Raw genomic sequence first — 22100 nt, forward strand, 5'->3', positions numbered from 1 at the left:
GCTCCAACAGGGAAAATTAGCCCAGCGAGGAAAGGAAATAAGGAAACAAACTACAAGAAAGGCAACGAATAATAAATATAAAATATTTGAAGATCAGTAACAACAGTATAATAGATCTGTCATATATAAACTATGAAGAGATACTCAATAAAAAAGAAAAAAAAAACACTCACTGCAATTTTGAACTTCTGTAGTTCCACCGATTCAACTGCCTTATTAGGAAGATCATTTTCACATTCTAAACAATTTAGTTTTCTAAATTCTAAATAATTTTATTCATGAATAAACTCTCGTAGTGTTGACTTTACCTTGCTTTCAGTTTTCGAACTGAAACTAAAGAAATCTCGGAACTTCAAACAAACAGATAAAAAGATATGATTCTTGCAACTGGTAGGGTGGTACTCCAACAGGTTATTTGCAGCATACGATACACCCCATCAACAATATTGTTAACAGCTTATTTCTTTACTAAATATGATGCAAGATATAATATAAAAATTAGTAAAGAGAATATTATTAGCAAAAACTGCATGCATCAGTATGGCTACTTTTCTCTTGGTAAGGGTAAAAGAGACTCTTTAGCTATGGTAAGCAGCTCTTCTAGAAGGATACTCCAAAATCAAGCCATTGTTCTCTGGCCTTGGGGAGTGCCATAGCCTCTGTACCATGGTCTTCCACTGTTCTCTTGCTTGAGGGTACACTTGGGTGCACTATTATGTCTTATTACCCCCCCCCCTTTTTAATTCTTTATAGTTTACATATGAAATATCTATTTTAATGTTACTGTTCTTAAAAAATTATTTTGTCTTAATTGTTCATTAATTATCTTGTAGTTTATTTATTTTCTTGCTTCCATTCCTCACTGGGTTATTTTTCCCTGTTGGAGCCATTGGGCTTGTAACGTCTTGCTTTTCCAAAATGAGGTTATAGCTTAGATTGTAACAACAACAACAACAACAACAACAATAATAATAATAATAATAATAATAATAATAACAATAATAATAATAATAATAATAATAATAATAATAATAATAATAATAATAATAATAATAGAGATAGGACCAAGCTGAGGCAATTGGCAGGTTAGACTGTCTAGACCTAATACCAAGCGGGTCATTGATTTCAGTGAGAATATTACGAAGCAAGTCATTGATTCCCATGAATTCCGCATGTTTTGCCTGCGCATACGCGTGTGGTATTCAATGATAAGAACATCTCGATCCGAAAATAGATTCCCAATATAAAAGTATTTTTTGGAAGAAAAATGTCTTGCGATAAAGGAAGCTCAAGAAGCGTCAATACATCGATGTTTCAGCTGTTCAAACCGGTAAGAACGTGTTCAGATCAATGGCCAATGGGAAGTGTCGCAAGTCCATCATTCCTACATGCCTGACATAACATTATTACGTTCACGCACGTACTGCATGTACTGACTGTACCTGTACCACGGACGATAGCGAGGGATTACTTCACATAAGAACGTATCGGGGAAATAGTCAGACTTCGTATGTTACTCGAAGTTTCTTTTTATTTCACTGTTAAACTTTGGATTTTCCCCCCGGCTTCCGTTTTCTCCGATTCATTTGTTCCATATCCGAGTACCAACTTCCTGAAGATTCGTAAAAGAAGTCAGTGTTTGTAAGAAATGAACGGAGAGATAACAGTTGTATTGTGTGGCCTACAATCTTGAAGTTGATATCTTACGTAAAATTGGAGCATTGCATAAACATACTGTGATACATACTGTATTCCTCTTACGCAATCAATTATTATTGATGGCATTCACGCCAACCAACAGTGAAAATGGTGCGTTATCGGAATGAATATATACATAAAAAGCTTTTAAGATACACGTAGTGTCATACTTTTCATTCTCTTATCTAATCGGTAAAATGAGACTGTATCCTGTGGGTTGCAAACGAGACGATAGAACATTTCCGAGTGACGTCATCAACTCACTATTCCTTATTGTCAACATCCCAATTGGAATAACAACAATAAGTTGATCGTGTACACAATTAACAATAACACTTAACAGTGCTTTTAGTTCCGTTGCTAGAGTAGTCTAGATGTAGGCGTGGTAGCGCATAATACATTATAGATTAACATATTTCTCTCTCTCTCTCTCTCTCTCTCTCTCTCTCTCTCTCTCTCTCTCTCTCTCTCTCTCTCTCTCTCTCTCTCTCTCTCTCTCTCTCAACTCTAATATTTCAAAGTATTCTGTTTAAAATGAAATGTTCCTTCGTATATCTGCAATAAAATGAGAAAGGTCTCGTTTTAGTGAGCAAAGCATACAAGACTTTTAGCGCAAAAACAAATTCAAAGTATATTTTAAGTAGACTTCCTGACATTTCTGGGGTGTTCCAATTACAGATATCAGATAAACCCTCGATAACGTAATGCCGCAACCTTTTATTATTATTATTATTATTATTATTATTATTATTATTATTATTATTATTATTATTATTATTATTATTATTATTATTATTATTATTATTATTATTAGCTAAGCTACAACCTTAGTTGGAACATCAGTAAGTTATAAGCCCAAAGTGTCCATCAGGGAAAAAAAAACCCAGTGAGGAAAGAAAATAATCTACATGAGAAGTAATGAATAATCAATTTAAAATATTTCATCATCAACAACAACGTTAAAATAGACCAGTCATATGTGAAATATAAAGGAAGACTTAAGTCAGCCTATTCAACATAAAATCATTCGCTGCAAGTTTGAAAAATCAACCGATTCAGCTGCCCGATTAGGAATTAAGATCATTCCACAATCTAGATCACAGATGGAATAAAATTTCTAGAGTACTATGTAGTATTGAGCCTTGTGAAGGAGAAGGCATGGCTGTTGGAATTAACTGCATATCTATGACAGTACTACATACAGGATTGTACAATCTGTAGGAGAAACAGAATCTAACTACTTATGGTAAGGATAGAATCATCCAAGTCTGGATTTCGATAAGGTTGTAGCTTAGCAGATAATAATAATAATAATAATAATAATAATAATAATAATAATAATAATAATAATAATAATAATAATAATAATAATAATAATGCTCGCCACTAACTTTTATTACCCGAATTTCATGACACCATATTCATAGCAGGACTCACAAGAAGCAGAATACACCGCGAGTCCCCTTTCAAAATAATTGGTTTCTTAAAACCTGTATAATCAGACTAGTGCCTCATTTCTGAGAATGATAGAGTAAAATGTTTGGTCTTGAATATTGACATGAAGTCCACGAATATAAAGAAGTAAATAAATGAACAATCCATACAAAATATTTTAAGAACAGTAACATCGAAATATATCTTTCATAGATAAACTATAAAGAGAGACTTGGATTACCTTGTTCGCACTCCCCTAGAGAGTTTAGGTCACCAGACTTTCAACTGGGCTCCTCAAGACACTAGAAGAGTTGGAAGACCCAGACTTACATATCTGAGGACCATGAAACGTGAAGTAGGAGATGGCGAATGGAAAAGTAATGATTTAAAAACCCAAGATAGAGACGACATGCGAAATATAACCGTGGCCCTTTGCGTCAATAAGCGTAGGAGGAGATGATGATGACGATTTCACCAAAATTCGTTTTGAAGAGGTTGCTATATCACATGCCTTCCCTAATCGAAGTGTTTTGTGCCTTGTGTAGCCTATAACGGCGTCTGACATTTCCTAGCTCTCACGCAATAATGCAATGCCTATTGCCAACGCAAAATCACCTCATGTATGTAATTCAAAACCCATTATATCATTATCCATCTTATTTTGATAATTAAAATTCCAGATTGCTATCATCAGTTAATGATCTTTAAATTATCGAAATTGTGGATGTACTAAGATAGCTAGTTTCGAATTGTTTGCTTCCAAACCAAGCGCCCAGCCTAGCGGATGACCAACCCGTGGGGAATGTGACGAAGAATTTTGACCAAGTTTGAAAGGATGTTGAATGGTTAAAACTAGGATTGTATAAAACTTCAAATAAACATAACCAGGTATTTCTGCTTCAACCTAGTTCAAACAATCTCCTTTTTATTTCATTTTCTATTGCATTTTAAAAGTTTTTTTTTTTTCACTTTTAAATCTGTTTTAATTGTTGAAATGTCTAATTTTCTCATCGTATTATTCACCAATCTTCTCATTTACGTTTTGCGTTTCATCAGTGCCTTACCAATGACAATTTATTCGTTTATCCTTAAATTTTCAATATACAGTAAATGCTGCAATGAACATCGGCACACACTATAACAGTGGATTTTTATTAAATGTAATGCGTCAATACTGTGCCTGCAGACAGTTCACAATTCGCAGTAATTTAACAAGGCATTTATTTTTTCAAAATTTCTTGAATTTTATTGCGTTACTTGCTGGGTTCTTTAATTTTTTAACCCCGGTGTTTTTAATGTTCACCCCCTAAAGTCTGGCAATTATGCTCTGTCTTTTTACCCCCACATACTTCACCAATCCTATCCCGATTCCTTCTTTAACAGTTAATTTTCGCTCTATCATATTTCTCTTATAAGCCATCAATAATGTTTATTTTCCTTTTTGCATTTTCGTTCCTGATTCTGTTATTTTTTTTTTTCACTTACCATGTCGACATTTTTTTTACATACATCTCTATGAATTTCAAGGCGCACCCTAAGTCAAAAACACAATATGCTTTAATTTTAAGATTACAGAGCGACTCCTCTAGTTTTAAATGGATTTGATTCCAATCTATTATAATATATAGCCGTAGTAGTTATCCTTTAATTTTAAAAATGAATCATACAGGAGTTAATTCTATCCTTCAAAATAGTTTATAAAGCAATCGACACTTTATACTGCAAGCATCTCTATGAATTTCAAGGCGCACCCTAAGTCAAAACACAATATGCTTTACTTTTAAGATTACAGAGCGATTCCTCTAGTTTTTAATGGATTTGATTTCAGTCTAGTAAAATATATAGATGTAGTATTTATCCTTTCATTTTAAATATGGATCATATAGGAGTTAATTCTATCCTTCAAAATAGAGTTTACAAAGCGAAATACATATTAACGACAGAAGGATGCAAACGGTTGAAAGCCTTTTGTTTGTAGGTTAACGTTTAAGGACAAGCGACGATCACAACAGCAGCAGACGAAGTCGCCTCAGCAGACGAAATTTGTTTCTTGAATGAAGTTTTATGACAAATTAATTCCCCGTGGCTATTCGTTGGTTACCGCGCCGCGTAAGATACACTTGATGCTTTCATAAACTTGGTAATAATGTCATTTTGAAATGTATACACAGTGTGAGTAGATTGGATCGGGCGCACACCTACAGCAAACTAACCTATTATAGGGGGTATCTTACGAGGCCCCTTAACCCTAGAGAGCTTACGTAATTTACAGAGCCGTTTACGCATTTAACAAATAGCTTTTATTAGTTGCTATGTCTGTGCTTTCAGGATACTAGTATTATAATGTACAGCAAACCAATCTACTACAGGGGTTTCTTACGATGACCCTAACCCTAGACAGCTTACGTAATTTACAGCGCCGTTTACGTACTTAACAAATAGCTTTTATTCGTATGTCTGTGCTTTCAGGATACTAGTATTATAATAATCGGTAAAGATTGACTGTATTACAGGGTATCCAACCAAAACCCCGAGTTCCCACTGGGGGTCCCCCATTATCGGCTGATATAGATATATATATATATTTCTGAAACTATTCATTTCCTACAGGAACGAGTGTCATTTTTTAAGAGAATGGACGTTTTTATATGGAAAAAGGTTGTTTTTTCCCCTAGGTTACATTACCCTTCAATACAGTACAATAATACCTAATAATCTTCAAAATATTGTAAGGCTTTTATTGTAGTATAGAGGCCTATGCCAGCTATAGCTACTGTAGACTATATGTATGCAAGCTAATATTTCGGTTATGATTGTAATGTAAGCTGTTAACCCCGGTACCCGGGTCAAACGCTAACACATATTGACTATAACCAACCTAACCTTCCCGAGTCAAATGCTAACATTTGACTGTATAACTTAACAAAACTAATTTGCATGAATTTCTACTAACGCCTAATCTAGTTTCATTGGTAAATTTATAAATATGATAGCCATAATAGAGAAAATGAGAGAGGTTCTTGGTGTATTTATGATTACACAGAATGGTTTTGAAGGTTAGGTCAAAGAACTCGAGGTTTTGACGTTTACATGTGCCTGTCTAAGGCTAGTATCCTAGGTTAGGTTAAGGAATCCGAGTTTGCAATGTTTACAAGTGCCAGGGAAATGGTAAATATCTACCATTTTGTTAGTGAAGGCTTACCTTGTTAATTGATGACAAACTAGGCTAATTTCTCCGCAATATGGAATAACAAACTTGTAGTGCTAATAAAATGATATTCTCATTCCCTCTTGAGGATGTCATTTCTCGGAAAGGCTGTACGTGGTATTGATCCTGGCTATTAATCATACACATCCTAGAGCACTGTTTTATGTAATCTATCCTTGGATGTCTTGACCCTAGCCCCCTCAGCTAGGGTCATGTTATATTTCAACCAGTATTGCTTTGAACACTAAATTGTATGTTCCCCTTACGTGGTTACTGCCTTCAGTACACCTCAAGCGATATACTGTAGATCTTACATGAAGTTCTTTGCAATATCCCTTCGGCTTCAAGCCTCATTCACTTTTTAGCCTTCTTCCATACAGAAGGTCCTCATCTTGCAAGAAGTTGTTTGTAAATCCAATTTTGTGAAATTTTTGCCTAGGGTAGGCTTCACCTAACTCGCATGCCTACAATTTTCAGCTGCAAAAGTCAACTAATAGTCCCATTTCATATTGCAAAGGCCATCTTTCTTACTGCATTAAATTATATGATATTGTCTTATAACAATATTTCATTATGAACTTTTGATACAATATCTGAGATTTAGGAGTTCAGCTCGATTTGCGTTTGTATCTTTGAACGTTTGAAAGTTGAGGGCCTTCTGTATCTCCATTTCCACTTCTTTTCTTCCATCTTGCTGCCCAACCTTTAAACTTTTACTTCATAATTCAAGGGTGGGGTTATCCGTAGCTGTACAGGGTGGTTGAATGATTTGCATTCCATAGCACTGGGCTTAATGGCCCAAAATTCATAAATCTGAACTAGAGAAATGTATTATCTCCAGGTATTTTAGGACCAGAACAGCCCGACCAGTGCTGGCATAACTTTGAGGTGAAACAGTTACCTGAGAATTCAAGCCCATTGGAGTGCCTTGGAACATCATATATATATATTTCAAGTTCAGTTACATTCTCCATTAAACATAGATCTAGCCTTCATGAACTGTTTTTTTTTTTTTTTTCATTTTCAAGTACTGTACTGACATTTAATGTTTATACAGATATTCAGTACTGAGAACAATCTTGGACATATTCAGATCTAATGTGTCAGTGTCTGAGATTTAGTTAAAGTTATAGATCACAGATTTTATTCTATACATACTGCATTTTATTGGGAATTTATGGAACAAATTTAATTCAGTTGTAGTTAGCCTAGTGTGTTTCACAACTGATATTTATTTCTCCTATGAACGGGCTTTTCTTTACAGCCGTTACTGAATCAGAACACTTAGTAGAAGTGCCTGGCCTTAATCATTCATGTACAAGTACTGTATGGTGTTCTATAAGCGCAATGTTACATGTTAGTTATTGAGACTAATGCTTGAAATTACTGGAATAAAACACCATGCCATGTCTAGCAATCTTGGGTATTAAGTATCGATGGCGAGCCACAGTTGCACGATATTAACATCAAGTGTTTGGAAAATAGACCGCCGCCAAGACGATCGGAGTGAATCCGTAATAGGCTACAAAATATCCAGTTACCCTGTGACTGGCTATTTTGATAAGACCGTTCACTCAGAAAACTGTCATTTCCTTTTAATGTGATGTTTTAGCTTCAAATACTATTTTAGTTTAATTACTTTTATATTGTAATTGTCTTATGCGTTTTGTTTATTTTTGAAACTTTGTGAAACTTTTTTTATTCTTCAGCTGAAGAGGCACTTTGTATTAAGTGCGAAAGCTTCTGTGTTTTTGAAATATACAATGTATATACTGTAACTGTGGATTATTAATACCCAATGCTTGAAATTCTAATTTTTGTGTTGATATTTTTCACCTGCGTTCAAATAAATGAATAGGACAGTAGGTGCTTAATTCTCGGAACATGAAGAATTAAGAAGCATTTAAGTTTATAACAATGTTTAATTATTTTAGGTATTGATTTTCTCATTCTTCCTCAGTGGCGTTGGCATATAAAAACGCATTGGCGGTGCTTTAGATCTGATGGGATGACTCGGAGACAGAGGATCGTCATGGCGGTTGTCATAGGGGGATCTCTTGTTTACATCATCCTCACACAGGTTGGTGGAATATTTGTTTGACATTCAACTTTTATTACCGCCTCCAATGAAGTTGGAAGGAGGTTATGTTTTACCCCCCTGTTTGTGTGTGTGTGTGTGTTTGTGAACAGCTTCTAGGACACAATTTTGTTCGAAGAGTAATGAAACTTACAGGAATTGAATGGTATGTAAAAAGCTGGAAGGGAGTAAATTTTGAAAGATCAGGGTCAAAGGTCAAGGTCATGGTCAAGCAAAAGGTTGAGAAATACTGTTAGCTGCCACGGTGGAGTTCTGCGCTCTACTGAGTGCCCCTCTAGTCGAATACTGTTATCATAATTGTTGCTATAATGCGATGTCACAAATAAAGATTGCGAGAAAACATTCTATTGTACAGTAGACCCTTTGTTTTAATGAAAGATAGACTATTTCCATAGGGTCAGATTGATATTATTAATTACTAAATTTTGCTTTCATTTCCTTCTGTAAGGTCTTCCTAGTATTTGCTGGCGCACCAGGGGAGCCTCTACATCCGGAGGTCCGGAAATTCTGCTCTGCGTCGCCAAAGAAAAATGTTACCGTTACTGTGAGTAATTTACTGAAAAAGTCTCTTACTTTATAGATGAAAATGTATGTTCTGTAATCATGCTTTTTGAAAGTGTGCCTCTTCAAAGCGAAAGCATTTATTTCATGTTAAGAATTTGCATTTTGGGAGTGATATTGTATAAAAGTAATCTCAGTAGTTTTTGTAGGTGATCCCATGTATATATTATGTTTATGAACTGCGTAAAGTTTTTTGATGAGGAAAGACATGTATTGTTAAGTAGGGTTCACTTTGTATTAGAGATGGGATGTACTGTAGCTATGTGCCCCTTTTACAGTATTTCATAAAGCCAATCTATTTACCTGTTTCCTCATTTTGAAAATTTATCAAACAGCTTGAGATCCTTTTCACTCCTTATCTTTTTGGTCTCCTCTGAGATTTTTTAGTTTTGTATACTGTATGTATGAAAACTTCAGTGCTGTATAGTAGTATGGCACAGTATTCCATATTTTGAAATATTGCCATACATTATATGTAAAGTATGCTAACAAACTGAATTATAAATATTTCATTTCATAATTCATAGGAAGAGGAAGGCGTGCCGATAATATACGTAGTGACTCCCACTTATAGAAGACCTGAAATGATAGCGGAACTGACCAGGCTGGGTCAGACATTGTCAATGGTCCAGCGCATACACTGGATTGTGGCTGAAGACAGTGGCACGTGTACGGCAGCTATAACCGTTCTCATGCAGAGATTAGGTACGAGGCTTTGCTGTTTATTGTACGTCCAGATTAAGTACTGTGAAGAAATTGGAGATGAAATAAGTTATTACAATATGAAATGCTTGGTTTCAGACAGGGCCATTACCAGAAGGTAATTTCTAGACGGTTGTTATTTATTTTAATAAACACAGGAAGCATCTGGGATTAAGACAGGGCTATGGGCACAAAGAAATTACAGAGGCAATTATAATTTTGGAAAATTCAAAGCGTAACTTTTGTATCCTGGGAAAGAGCAACTGTTTGGTGATAGAATCAACTTTAAAAAAGTTTATTTGGGTAATTGGAAAAAAGTTTTGTTGATGCCATAGTTTTTATGAATGTTTCAAAGCTTTAAAGCACTTCCAGGTTGGATGTTAATTTTGGCATCTTTTGGCATCTTCCAGCAAAGGTAAGCATTAGCCTTATTGCAATAATACATTTGAAAAATGCAAATAAATGAGGTGCTAAATTATTTTCTATTGCTCGGTTTTCTTCGTTCTCTAAGCACATCCTATACATCACTACTGTACTCTATTGGTATTTTATGTTATTTGTAAGCATGACTTTAGTTTCCTGCTCGAGGAATTGGCCGCTGAACACAACTACCTAAAGGAATTAACATTAAATGCTCTTATTAGTCACTGATAATCGGTTGGGTTGAGCACAGGCACAAAGTTTTGCATGAATTTACAAATTGTATTCAGGGCCGTATTATCCTTAAGGCTGACTAGGTTGAAGCTTAGGGTCCCAGCAAGAGCCTAGAGTCCTAGCAAGAACCTTGGATCCCAGCAAAAACTTAGGGTCTTGGCAAAAGCCCAGGGTCCCAGCAAAAGCCTAGGGTCCCAGCAAGAGCCTAGAGTCCTAGCAAGAACCTTGGATCCCAGCAAAAGCCTAGGGTCTTGGCAAAAGCCTAGGGTCTCGGCAAAAGCCTAGGGTCTGAGCAAAAGCCTAGGGTCTCAGCAAAAACCTAGGGTCCCAGCAAAAGCCTAGGGTCTCAGCAAAAGCCTAGGGTCCCAGCAAAAGCCTAGGGTTTCAGCAAAAGCCTAGGGTCCCAGCAAAAGCCTAGGGTCCCAGCAAAAGCCTAGGGTCCCAGCAAAAGCCTAGGGTCCCAGCAAAAGCCTAGGGTCCCAGCAAAAGCCTAGGGTCCCAGCAAAAGCCTAGAGTCCCAGCAACCTAGGGTCCCAGCAAAAGCCTAGGGTCCCAGCAAAAGCCTAGGGTCTCAGCAAAAGCCTAGGGTCTCAGCAAAAGCCTAGGGTCTCAGCAAAAGCCTAGAGTCCCAGCAAAAGCCTAGGGTCTCAGCAAAAGCCTAGGGTCCCAGCAAAAGCCTAGAGTCCCAGCTAGAGCAGGGGCCTATATAAGTTTTTTCTTGTAAGTGTTAAATGGGAAAACTATGGATTATTTACTCAGTTGTAATATTTTGATAAATTGTACGAAAAGAGACCGTGGAATATGCTGGGAAGACTGGTTAGGGGAAGTAGAGGGGCCCCAAAGAAGCTCGAAGCCTCAGTCTCTTGTCAGGGGTTAATACAGCACTGCGTGGATAATTTATCAAATTGGATTCGATTATAAAACCCAGATTAAAGTCCAGGACTGGGGACAGATATTATGTGAGATTTAACCAGCATTTTGAAAGTGCTACTTATAACACCACTTGTTATTTAAAGGATTATTATATTTGTAGGTTTACTTGTAAACTAATATTCTAATTACTTGTGATTGTTAGGTATGTGAAAAGTTGAGTAGCACATACAGTATTTCATTGCACAAAACATTGAAAAAAAGGACAGTATTGATAGGTTTTAATTGTCATAGCGGTCTCATTAACTTTGAAATTTTTCTTGAGGGATTTTTTGTTCCTAAATAGAGCAGTTATTAATGTGTAGAAAAAATAGAATAAAAAAATGCAGATAATGAAAGTAAGAAGTTCACGAATTAAGTATCTAGAAGATGATTTTGCTTAGCCTAGTTTTTACTGAAAGCTTCCATTCATCATTTTTACTATGGTACATTTTCCTTAACTGCTATGCCATGCTCGTCTCTTCTCATTCCGACAGGTCTTCCATACACCCATCTAGCGAGTCCCATGCCCGATGTTTACCGCAGAGAGCGCTATGTTCCCCGGGGAGTGTCCAACCGCAGAGCTGCCTTGCAGTGGGTTAAAGAACACGGGGAGGATAATGGAGTTCTCTTCTTTCTGGACGACGACAATGCTGTAGACATTCGGTTGTTTGACGAGATGAGGTCCACAGATAAAGTTTCCATGTGGCCTGTTGGCTTGATTGGGGATTACACAGTTAGTTCACCTGTTGTCAGTGAGGTGGGTACCACTTAATATTTCTTGACTGATGTACTGTTTGTATTTATGAAGAAGAATTGCTCTCAAAGAACAATTTTCATGTAGTCTTCCTTTCTGTAGTACTGCGGTTCACAAAAGTATCGACGCGTATGAAGTATACAGTAGTTTGAAAATGACAATTTTTATCAGCCTTAGCAAGTCAGGTCTGTGATTCTATGAGTAGTATTTTAAGTATTAAGTGAAAAAGCTTGGTTGAAAGCATGTTAGTGATTGAAGGCAAGATTCTACTAGAACTTCATTTCCTGGTGAAGGTGCCTCCAGATTTATAAATGACTTTAGTGTAAAAATAGAAAATCAAAGATATTTTATAAAAATACAGTACATAAACTTTCATAGAACAACAGCAAATTGAAAAAATTTTGTCCATCTGTCACAATGAGATATTCCGCTTGTCACCTTTTGAAATTAACTGCTGATAATTTGTGCAGATGTGATCGTGATAAAAGACATGTTTACCAGTGGAAAAAAAAGAGATTTTATTCTGTACCACAACTCGCAGGATGAAAAGATAACTTCTGTTCATACTAATGGTTCTAAATGGTTACGAAGCAGTTTCTCTAGATGCCTATCTATTCTATTTCTTGATACTGGAGGGTATGTGGGGTTTCGACCCAAAGTGAAAGGGCTCATACCTCAGCAGTGATATTTGCAATGGACCCCCATTAGTTAAAGCCAGGAAGGACATTCTGTACTCATGTACACCAGGGGGGCGGGACTCTAATGTTGTAAAAGTTAGAGAGGTTGGACAGCAATTTACTAGAAAGTGGTAATGCAGGTATAATAGAAGTCTAGAAAGTGAGCAGCCTTCGTGGAAGAATGATTGGTTGAGACCAGAAAATATAGGAAATTGCCAAGTCCTTTCTCCCACATGTTCGGAACTTGATTTTGTCCGATTTCTTAAGTATTCAACCAAGTTAGAGAGAGAGAGAGTTAGGAGGAGTTCTTCTCGCTCTTCACTTTTTTCCTCACCTCATGATCCCCTACCTTTTCCTCCCCCTGTAGTGGCTACCCCCGAACCTACTATTTGCCCTCAACCTGATATGTCTGTTGTTTTGCGTGCCATTCAGGCTTTAGGTGACAAAGTAGAGTCAGTGGTTAGTGATCATAAGTCTCTTATGGCCGAAGTCAAGGAACTTAAGGTCAAGAGTGCAGTGGGTGGTATTAGTGCCAGTGCTGTGACGAGTGCTAGTGTCAGTGCAGTACCAAGTGCTAGTGTCAGTGTCAGTGTGGTGCGTGAGGGTACTTCTGTGCGTGCCAGTCGTCCTCCCAGTCCGGGACCTCTTGCAAGCTCCCAAGCCCAGGGGAGAAGCAATGTCGAAGGGCAAAAGGGTTCGGCAGGCCTTGATCGGCGCACAGAAGTATCCTCGGTGGTTGCGGGCGTGTCTTCCAGAGACCGTCACTCCCACCTGCAGACGATTGAGCCTGTCTTTTACTCGTCTGCTGAAGAATTGTCAGGGAAGAAACGTTGGACTCAGGTCTCAAGACCACTCAAACGCAGAGTCCAGACCTCAAGAGCTCAACCTGGCTGCAGTCATTGGATCAGCTCTGACTCGCCGCAGTCATCAGTTGAATGCACTCCTCCTAAGAGGAGTAAGGTGCTGCCGCAACAGATCTCTGCTGTTAAGGCTTTACCTCAGCAGACCTTAGTGTCTGCCGACCCCAAGTTGACTCTACTGCAGTCCATGCAGTCACAACTTGCGGTCTTGATGCGTGAGTGTCAGGCTGAGAAGGTTACACCTCCTCCTGCGATCGCTCCGCCTAACCGCAGTACTGCCTGCCAGGCGTACGATGTTGAGGCTCCTCAGGATACCTTACCACGTTCTGAGTTGACTGTTTCCAGTGGTGTGCAGCTCCCTCCGCCTTCCTTAAGGCAACCTCAGCAATGGGAACAGGAAGCTTATACCTTACTTCCTCCGCTTCCGCTTGCAGTTCCACCAGTGAGGCAACACTCTCTTGAGGTACAACAACCTCTCCCATCCATGAGTCAGACTCCTCAGCTCTCGCTGCAGCGACCTCAACCCTCCTCAAGGCAAGCACCTCAACACCTTAGCCTTGCGCCTCAGGAACCTCAACTCGCGAGACAATTACTGCGTTCTGCGCAGCCACTACCTCATCGCTCACAGCTCACACCTCAGGAACCTCAACTCGTTCCTCAGGAACCTGCTACTGCGCATCCACCAACCACACAGCAAGCGCAACTCTTGAGTTCAGACACTCATGCCAGGAGTCAGCCCCCTCCACCCATGCGCCTACCTTCTGCTACTTCTTTTGATCAGCCTTTGCAGCCTGAGCCTCAGGTGTTCCCTCAACAGAGACTTGAGGAGGAAACCACAAGTATTTTTGTTCCAGCTCGTGCTGATTCTGCTGTTCAGCATACCTTACCTATCTCTTCGCTACACTCTGGTGATGAGGTTTCTGATGATGAGGCTGCACACCTGGATCCCTCATCAGACGTGGATGAATCCAAGTCTTCTCCGCCTCCTATTGACTTTCGTAAGGTCTTGGCTCTTTTCAGAGAGGTATACCCAGACCACTTTGTCTCTGCTATCCCCCGCTCTCCGCCATCTGAGTTTTCGCTGGGCATGCAGCCAGCTAAGTCTACGTATACTAAGCTCGTCTTAGCAAGGTCCTCTAAGAGAGCGTTAAGGATTTTAGGGGAGTGGTTGCAGTCTAAGCAACAACTTGGAAAGACTTCCTTTATGTTTCCTCCGACTAAGCTCACTTCTAAAGCGGGCGTTTGGTATGCCACAGGAGAGGAACCAGGCTTGGGAGTACCTGCCTCTGCCCAGGCTGACTTCTCAAGTTTGGTAGACTCTCCTCGTAGAACAGCAATGAGGCGCTCTAAGGTTTGCTGGACCTTCTCAGACCTTGATCACTTCCTGAAGGGTGTTTTTAGAGCATTTGAGATGTTCAATTTCCTAGACTGGTGCCTGGGGGCCCTTAGCAAGAAGACCTCCCCTGCGGACAAGGACTCTGCCATGCTCTTGATGTCCTGCATGGATAAGGCCATTAGGGATGGATCTGGCGAGCTTGCATCGATGTTTGTGTCAGGGGTTCTTAAGAAAAGGGAGCAGCTTTGTACCTTCCTTTCCTCCAGCATCACACCTTGTCAAAGGTCTCAACTCCTTTTCGCTCCGCTCTCGAAATTCCTTTTTCCCGAAGAGCTTGTTAAGGACTTGTCTGCGGCCCTGATACAAAAGGACACCCATGATCTTGTGGCCTCATCGGCTCGTAAGACTAAGGTTGCTACCTCAGTCCCCAGGACTTATCGCACCCCAGTGGCTGATACTCCTGCTACGAGGTTTATTCCGCCCTTTCGTGGTAGAGCCCCCAGCCGAGGAAGCTCCCGTCCAGACTCTTCCAGGAGCAAGTCTAGGAAAGGTTCCAAGGCTTCTAAAGGAAAAAACTGACTCTCCTCATCTCCAGACAGCAGTAGGAGCCAGACTCAAGTTCTTCTGGCAAGCCTGGGAAAAGAGAGGTGCAGACGCCCAGTCTGTCAGTTGGCTGAGGGAGGGTTACAGGATACCATTCTGCCGCAAACCCCCTCTGACCACATCTCCCATCAACCTCTCTCCCAACTACAAAGAAAAGGACAAGAGGCTAGCGTTGCACCAGGAGGTGTCGCTCCTTTTACAGAAGAAGGTAGTGGTTATAGTCCGGGACCATCAATCCCCGGGCTTCTACAACCGTCTCTTTCTGGTGGCCAAGAAGACAGGAGGTTGGAGACCGGTGCTGGACGTCAGCGCGCTCAATGCTTATGTCACCAAGCAGACGTTCACGATGGAGACGACGAAGTCGGTCCTAGCAGCGGTCAGGCAGGAAGACTGGATGGTCTCGTTGGACCTGAAAGATGCTTACTTTCACGTTCCTATTCATCCAGACTCCCAACCTTTCCTGAGATTCGTTTTTGGAAAGGTTGTCTACCAATTCCAAGCCCTGTGTTTTGGCCTAAGCACAGCTCCTATGGTGTTTACGCATCTGATGAGGAATATAGCAAAATTCCTCCACTTATCGGACATCAGAGCCTCCCTTTACTTAGACGACTGGCTGTTGAGAGCCTCCACGAGTCGTCGCTGTCTGGAGAGTCTCAACTGGACTTTGGACTTAATCAAAGAACTGGGTCTGTTAGTCAACCTAGAAAAGTCTCAGCTCATTCCCTCCCAATCCATTGTGTACCTGGGAATGGAGATTCGGAGTCAGGATTTTCGGGCTTTTCCATCGGCCCCAAGGATAAGCCAAGCCCTAGATTGCATCATGAGCATGCTGAAGAGGAGCAGTTGCTCGGTGAGACAGTGGATGAGTCTCACAGGGACCCTTTCATCGCTGGCCCTGTTCGTCGAGCTAGGGAGACTCCACCTCCGCCCTCTTCAATTCCATCTTGCAGCTCATTGGGACAAGGGTTTGACTCTCGAAGCAGTCTCTATCCCAGTCACCAAAGAGATGAAGACCACTCTCTTGTGGTGGAAGACCAATCTCCTTCTCAGGGAGGGTCTATCGTTGGCTATTCAGACCCCCAATCTTCATCTCTTCTCGGATGCATCGGACTCGGGCTGGGGCGCGACCTTGAACGGACAGGAGTGCTCGGGAACGTGGAACGAGGAACAGGGAACGCTCCACATCAACTGCAAGGAGCTACTAGCAGTTCATTTAGCCCTGTTGAACTTCAAGTCCCTCCTGCTAGGCAAGGTGGTGGAGGTGAACTCCGACAACACCACAGCCTTGGCTTACATCTCCAAGCAAGGAGGGACCCATTCGAGGAGCCTATACGAGATCGCAAGGGACCTCCTCATTTGGTCAAGAAGTCAAAACCTCACTTTAGTCACGAGGTTCATTCAGGGCAACATGAACGTCTCAGCAGATCGCCTAAGCAGAAGGGATCAGGTCATTCCCACGGAATGGACCCTCCACAAGAGCGTGTGCAACAGACTTTGGACCTTGTGGGGTCAGCCTACCATAGATCTGTTTGCCACCTCCATGACCAAGAGACTTCCGTTGTACTGTTCCCCAGTTCCAGACCCAGCAGCAGTTCATGTGGATGCTTTTCTGCTGAACTGGTCCCATCTCGACCTTTACGCATTTCCACCGTTCAAGATAATAAACAAAGTCCTTCAGAAGTTCATCTCGCACGAAGGGACACGGCTGACGCTGGTTGCTCCCCTTTGGCCTGCAAGAGAATGGTTCACAGAGGTACTTCAATGGCTGGTCGACGTCCCCAGGACTCTCCCTCTAAGAGTGGACCTTCTACGTCAACCTCACGTAGACAGGTTGCACCCAAGCCTCCACGCTCTTCGGCTGACTGCCTTCAGACTGTCGAAAGATTCGCTAGAGCTAGAGGCTTTTCGAAGGAGGCAGCCAGTGCGATTGCCAGAGCAAGGAGGGTTTCCACTCGTAGAGTCTACCAATCTAAGTGGGAAGTCTTCCGGGGCTGGTGTAGAGCCAATGCAGTATCCTCTACCAATACCTCTGTGACCCAAATAGCTGACTTCCTTTTACATCTTAGGAATGAGAGATCCCTTTCAGCCCCTACGATTAAAGGGTACAGGAGTATGTTGGCTTCAGTTCTCCGCCACAGAGGTTTGGACCTTTCTTCCAACAAGGACCTTCAAGACATCCTTAAGTCTTTTGAGACTTCTAAAGAGCGTCGTCTACCCACTCCAGGCTGGAACCTAGACGTAGTCTTAAGGTTCCTTATGTCACCTAGGTTCGAACCTCTCCAGTCAGCTTCCTTCAAGGACCTTACCCTCAAGACTCTTTTTCTCGTCTGCCTTGCAACAGCTAAAAGAGTCAGTGAGGTTCATGCCTTCAGCAAGAACATTGGTTTCACGACCGAATCTGCAACATGTTCTTTACAGCTCGGATTCTTAGCTAAGAATGAACTTCCTTCGCGTCCTTGGCCTAGATCGTTTGAAATACCTAGCCTCTCCAACATGGTAGGTAACGAGCTAGAAAGAGTTCTTTGCCCTGTCAGAGCTCTCAAATATTATCTTAATAGGTCAAAACCTATTCGAGGACAGTCAGAAGCCTTATGGTGTGCCATCAAGAAACCTTCGAGGCCCATGTCCAAGAACGGGGTTTCGTATTATATAAGGCTTCTGATTAGAGAAGCCCATTCTCACTTAAAGGAGGAAGACCTTGCTTTGCTGAAGGTAAGGACCCACGAAGTAAGAGCCGTAGCTACTTCGATGGCCTTTAATAAAAACCGTTCTCTGCAGAGCATAATGGATGCAACCTATTGGAGGAGCAAGTCAGTGTTTGCATCATTTTATCTTAAAGATGTCCAGTCTCTTTACGAGAACTGCTACACCCTGGGACCATTCGTAGCAGCGAGTGCAGTAGTAGGTGAGGGCTCAGCCACTACATTCCCTTAATCCCATAACCTTTTTTAACCTTTCTCTTGAATACTTTTTTTGTTGTTTTTATGGTTGTTACGGTAGGCTAAGAAGCCTTCCGCATCCTTTTGATTTGGCGGGTGGTCAATTCATTCTTGAGAAGCGCCTGGGTTAGAGGTTGTGTAGAGGTCCTTTAGTAGGGGTTGCAGCCCTATATACTTTAGCACCTTTGAGTTGATTCAGCCTCCAAGAGGAACGCTGCGCTCAGTAAGGAAGACGAACTTAAAAAAGAGGCAGAGTAACGGTTCAAGTCGACTTCCTTACCAGGTACTTATTATTTCATTGTTATTTGAGATAACTGTTATATGAAATATGGGATACTTAGCTATCCTTTAATCTTGTACACTGGTTTTCACCCACCCCCCTGGGTGTGAATCAGCTACATGATTATCGGGTAAGTTTAATATTGAAAAATGTTATTTTTATTAGTAAAATAAATTTTTGAATATACTTACCCGATAATCATGATTTAATTGACCCTCCCTTCCTCCCCATAGAGAACCAGTGGACCGAGGAAAAATTGAGGAGGTGTCAACAAGAAGTACTGTAGTACCTGGCCACAGGTGGCGCTGGTGAGTACACCCCCTTCTAGTATTGTGATAGCTGGCGTATCCCTCCGTAGAATTCTGTCGGGCAACGGAGTTGACAGCTACATGATTATCGGGTAAGTATATTCAAAAATTTATTTTACTAATAAAAATAACATTTTTAAGCGATAGTTTGCTCACAATTCTGGCCTTCTACATTGTTTTGTAAGAATTTAATAATAATAAAGATTATGATTTGACAGCACAGGATTTGCAAAACAATACCGTTTATAATGAATGTCTTCTTTGACGCTTATTTGTTATCCTTCAAAAAGAAAAAAAAAAAAAAATAGAAATTCTGCTTCTTGTTTCAGGGGAAAGTCGTAGGGTTTTACGATGGGTGGCCAGCAGGAAGAAAGTTCCAGGTTGACATGGCAGGATTTGCAGTGGGCGTAGGTTACCTCAAGAAACAAGTAAGTTAGAGCGTAAATCATCTTCATAAGGTTTTACCTCAGTTTTCTTTGTGTTTTGATGTAATTTCTCATGAACATTCATCCTTGGAGAGTCTTCTTATCTTTAATAAATCTCTGCTGTGCGATAAATATCTCTGGGTCCTTAAGAAGCAAGAGTATTGAGTTTGTCACCTTTTCATTTATCCCTATGTATTCCTTATTTGGATGAATTGTCACCAAGGAAAACTGGTAAACAACCTCCGGCTCAAAAGAGAATTCCAACTAATTAATTCCCCTATGTGTTATCTATTTACTCCTCTTGCCTTTACCCGTGTCAGATGAATTCTTAGGATTTAAATAATTCCCACACACAGCTTATGACCTTCAAAAACCACTGTCCATATGTATTAATATTAACGAATGTCATTTTTATGTTTCTAATAGTGAAGGGCAAAAGAGTCTTACCGATTCTCTATAAATCCTTGTGAATTGGCCTTCTGTCCTTGCATGACAGACTTGCCATGTCATCGCGAGTGATTTTAGACTTGGTACAATGCTTTCCATAAATCACCAAGCATGGGACTGAATTATGGACTTCATTGTACAGTATGAGGTTGCAGACACCTTTGAGTCTTCCATTAATTGCCATATCCATAACAGTGAAGGTAAAGAGAAAATGGAAGCCATTCGTTCATAATCTTTGTTCAATTACCAGGCGTTATTAACGGCTCCATCGTAAGACACACGTGATATTTACTTTTAGTCGATTTGGTAACGTGATAAGCAACACTTGTCAAAAGTGTGATTGCAAACCTTAGTCATCATACCTCTGGTTCTTAAATTACTTTAATTGCTTAGAGTTCTCTTGCTTGAGGGTACACTCGGGAACATTGTCCTATCTTATTTCTCTTCCTCTTGTTTTGTTAAAGTTTTTATAGTTTATATAGATCTTTATTTTAATGTTACTGTTCTTAAAATATTTTATTTTTCCTTGTTCCCTTTCCTCATTTGGCTATTTTCCCTGTTGGAGCCCCTGGGCTTATAGCATCCTGCTCTTCCAACTAGGGTTGTAGCTTAGCAAGTAATAATAGTAATAATAATAATAGATCCAAGCAGATTTACTAAATTAATGGTTCCAGTTAAATATTAATAATTTAGTAGTACTATATAGAGATGACTGAATTGTTTGAATGATTTTTGTTAGGCCTAAAATTTACTATAATTATTTTCACATGGAAAACAGGCTTAATAGTCAAATTTTTCAAACTCAAAACGCACCATTTATGATATACAGTAAATAACAGTACATATACAGGAAGACAAAACAGAGGAAAATACTGAATGAATAGAAATCGTAAAAACCTAATTCTTTTAGAATCTCCGGTTCATTAGGAATATAACGTTGATATTAAAGAAATATTTAAAGCTTCTTGTATTATTATTTTTTTTTTAATTCCACTTTGATGTTCAACTTGCAGTTTGTATCTGACAAGTCTTTAAGTGGTACCGAACGTACTCTGATGGACATATAGAAAACTATAAGTTTATATCACAGCATCCACTGAAGATGCTGCTTATGTTACAAATAAAAAAATCTCTCTTTATTTACAGAAGAAGGTGACAATGCCATACATAGCGGGGCACGAAGAAGACGGCTTTTTGAAATCATTAAACTTAAGTGTTAAAGACATTGAAGTCAAAGCAGACGGCTGCACCAACATCCTGGTTTGGCACACCCGCACTGCCAAAAACCCTTCGAGGACGTTGAAGCTCGACAACCACCAGAATGATAATATTAAAATCTTAACTGATAACATGAGGGACATGGGTATGATTAAGTAAATAGTCATGGAATCAGGTACGGTTTTTTTTTTATCTTCCGTCTGTCATTATTTCGTAATGTACGCATTCTCGTTCCGAGGATGCTGATATATTTACATGTTTGATATGGTCAAGGTTTTCCGTCTTTTGGTTTGGTGCTCGTCCTTCTTACATTGTTACCAATGAACTATCGTGATACGTGTAATGATTTTATGATGTGATGTAAGTAATCTTTATCAGAGGTATATTGTACTCAACGAGGTCGGAAAGTGCTTATACTTTGTGAGTTATTTGTGACTGTTCTTGAAAGTCAGGGAGTATTTTCTCTATAGCTGAGATTAGTTGTAATAAAGAACTTATACACAGGTTGTTCTTTATGTTTTTGTGTTGTACAGTGATACCTCGGTACTCGACCATAATCCGTTCGAGATCCGTGTTCGACCTCCGATTTGTTCGAGTACCGAATTTTTTTTCCCCATAAGAAATAATGGTATATATTCTATTCCGTTCCCAAGCACTCGAACAGGCCCAAAATATTAATAAAACGTGTACCTAAACAACAATAATTATCTAAATGTGTATGAAATTGGTCAGAAAATCCTATAAAACAATTTTAAACCATTTACTGTACTAAAATAAAACAATTTTAAACCATTTTCTGTACTGTAGTGAACATACCTTTGAGCAGCGGTTCGATGGCATACAGGGATGGATGTGGAGAGGATGGAAGGGGGAGGTTACTGCTTGGAAGGAGAGTCCCCTTCCATGATGTGGCGGGGTAGTTCTCCTTCAGGAGTTGTTTCTCTCTCCAATGAAAGGGTGGGCAGATCTATTTCAGGGGTTTCTTC

The 22100-nt window shown here is 39.9% G+C and overlaps 1 protein-coding gene across 3 annotated transcripts; it reads left to right on the plus strand.

Annotated features, from left to right (window-relative positions):
- Positions 1-5099: 5099 nt before the first annotated feature.
- On the plus strand, positions 5100-21289 carry LOC137621623 (galactosylgalactosylxylosylprotein 3-beta-glucuronosyltransferase S-like). 3 transcript variants are annotated; one of them, XM_068352073.1, is made up of 7 exons: positions 5100-5241; positions 8301-8420; positions 8887-8982; positions 9527-9704; positions 11762-12024; positions 19354-19452; positions 21043-21289. In XM_068352073.1, exons 2-7 carry the CDS (start codon positions 8349-8351, stop codon positions 21271-21273), a joined length of 939 nt encoding a protein of 312 aa, XP_068208174.1. In that variant the 5' UTR covers positions 5100-5241; positions 8301-8348; the 3' UTR covers positions 21274-21289. The 3 variants fall into 3 exon arrangements, with proteins under 3 accessions (XP_068208174.1, XP_068208173.1, XP_068208175.1); XM_068352072.1 differs by having other exon boundaries at positions 5110-5272; XM_068352074.1 differs by having other exon boundaries at positions 5116-5304.
- Positions 21290-22100: the final 811 nt, after the last annotated feature.

Source organism: Palaemon carinicauda, chromosome 28 (genome assembly GCF_036898095.1).
Source record: "Palaemon carinicauda isolate YSFRI2023 chromosome 28, ASM3689809v2, whole genome shotgun sequence".
Taxonomy (NCBI): domain Eukaryota; kingdom Metazoa; phylum Arthropoda; class Malacostraca; order Decapoda; family Palaemonidae; genus Palaemon; species Palaemon carinicauda.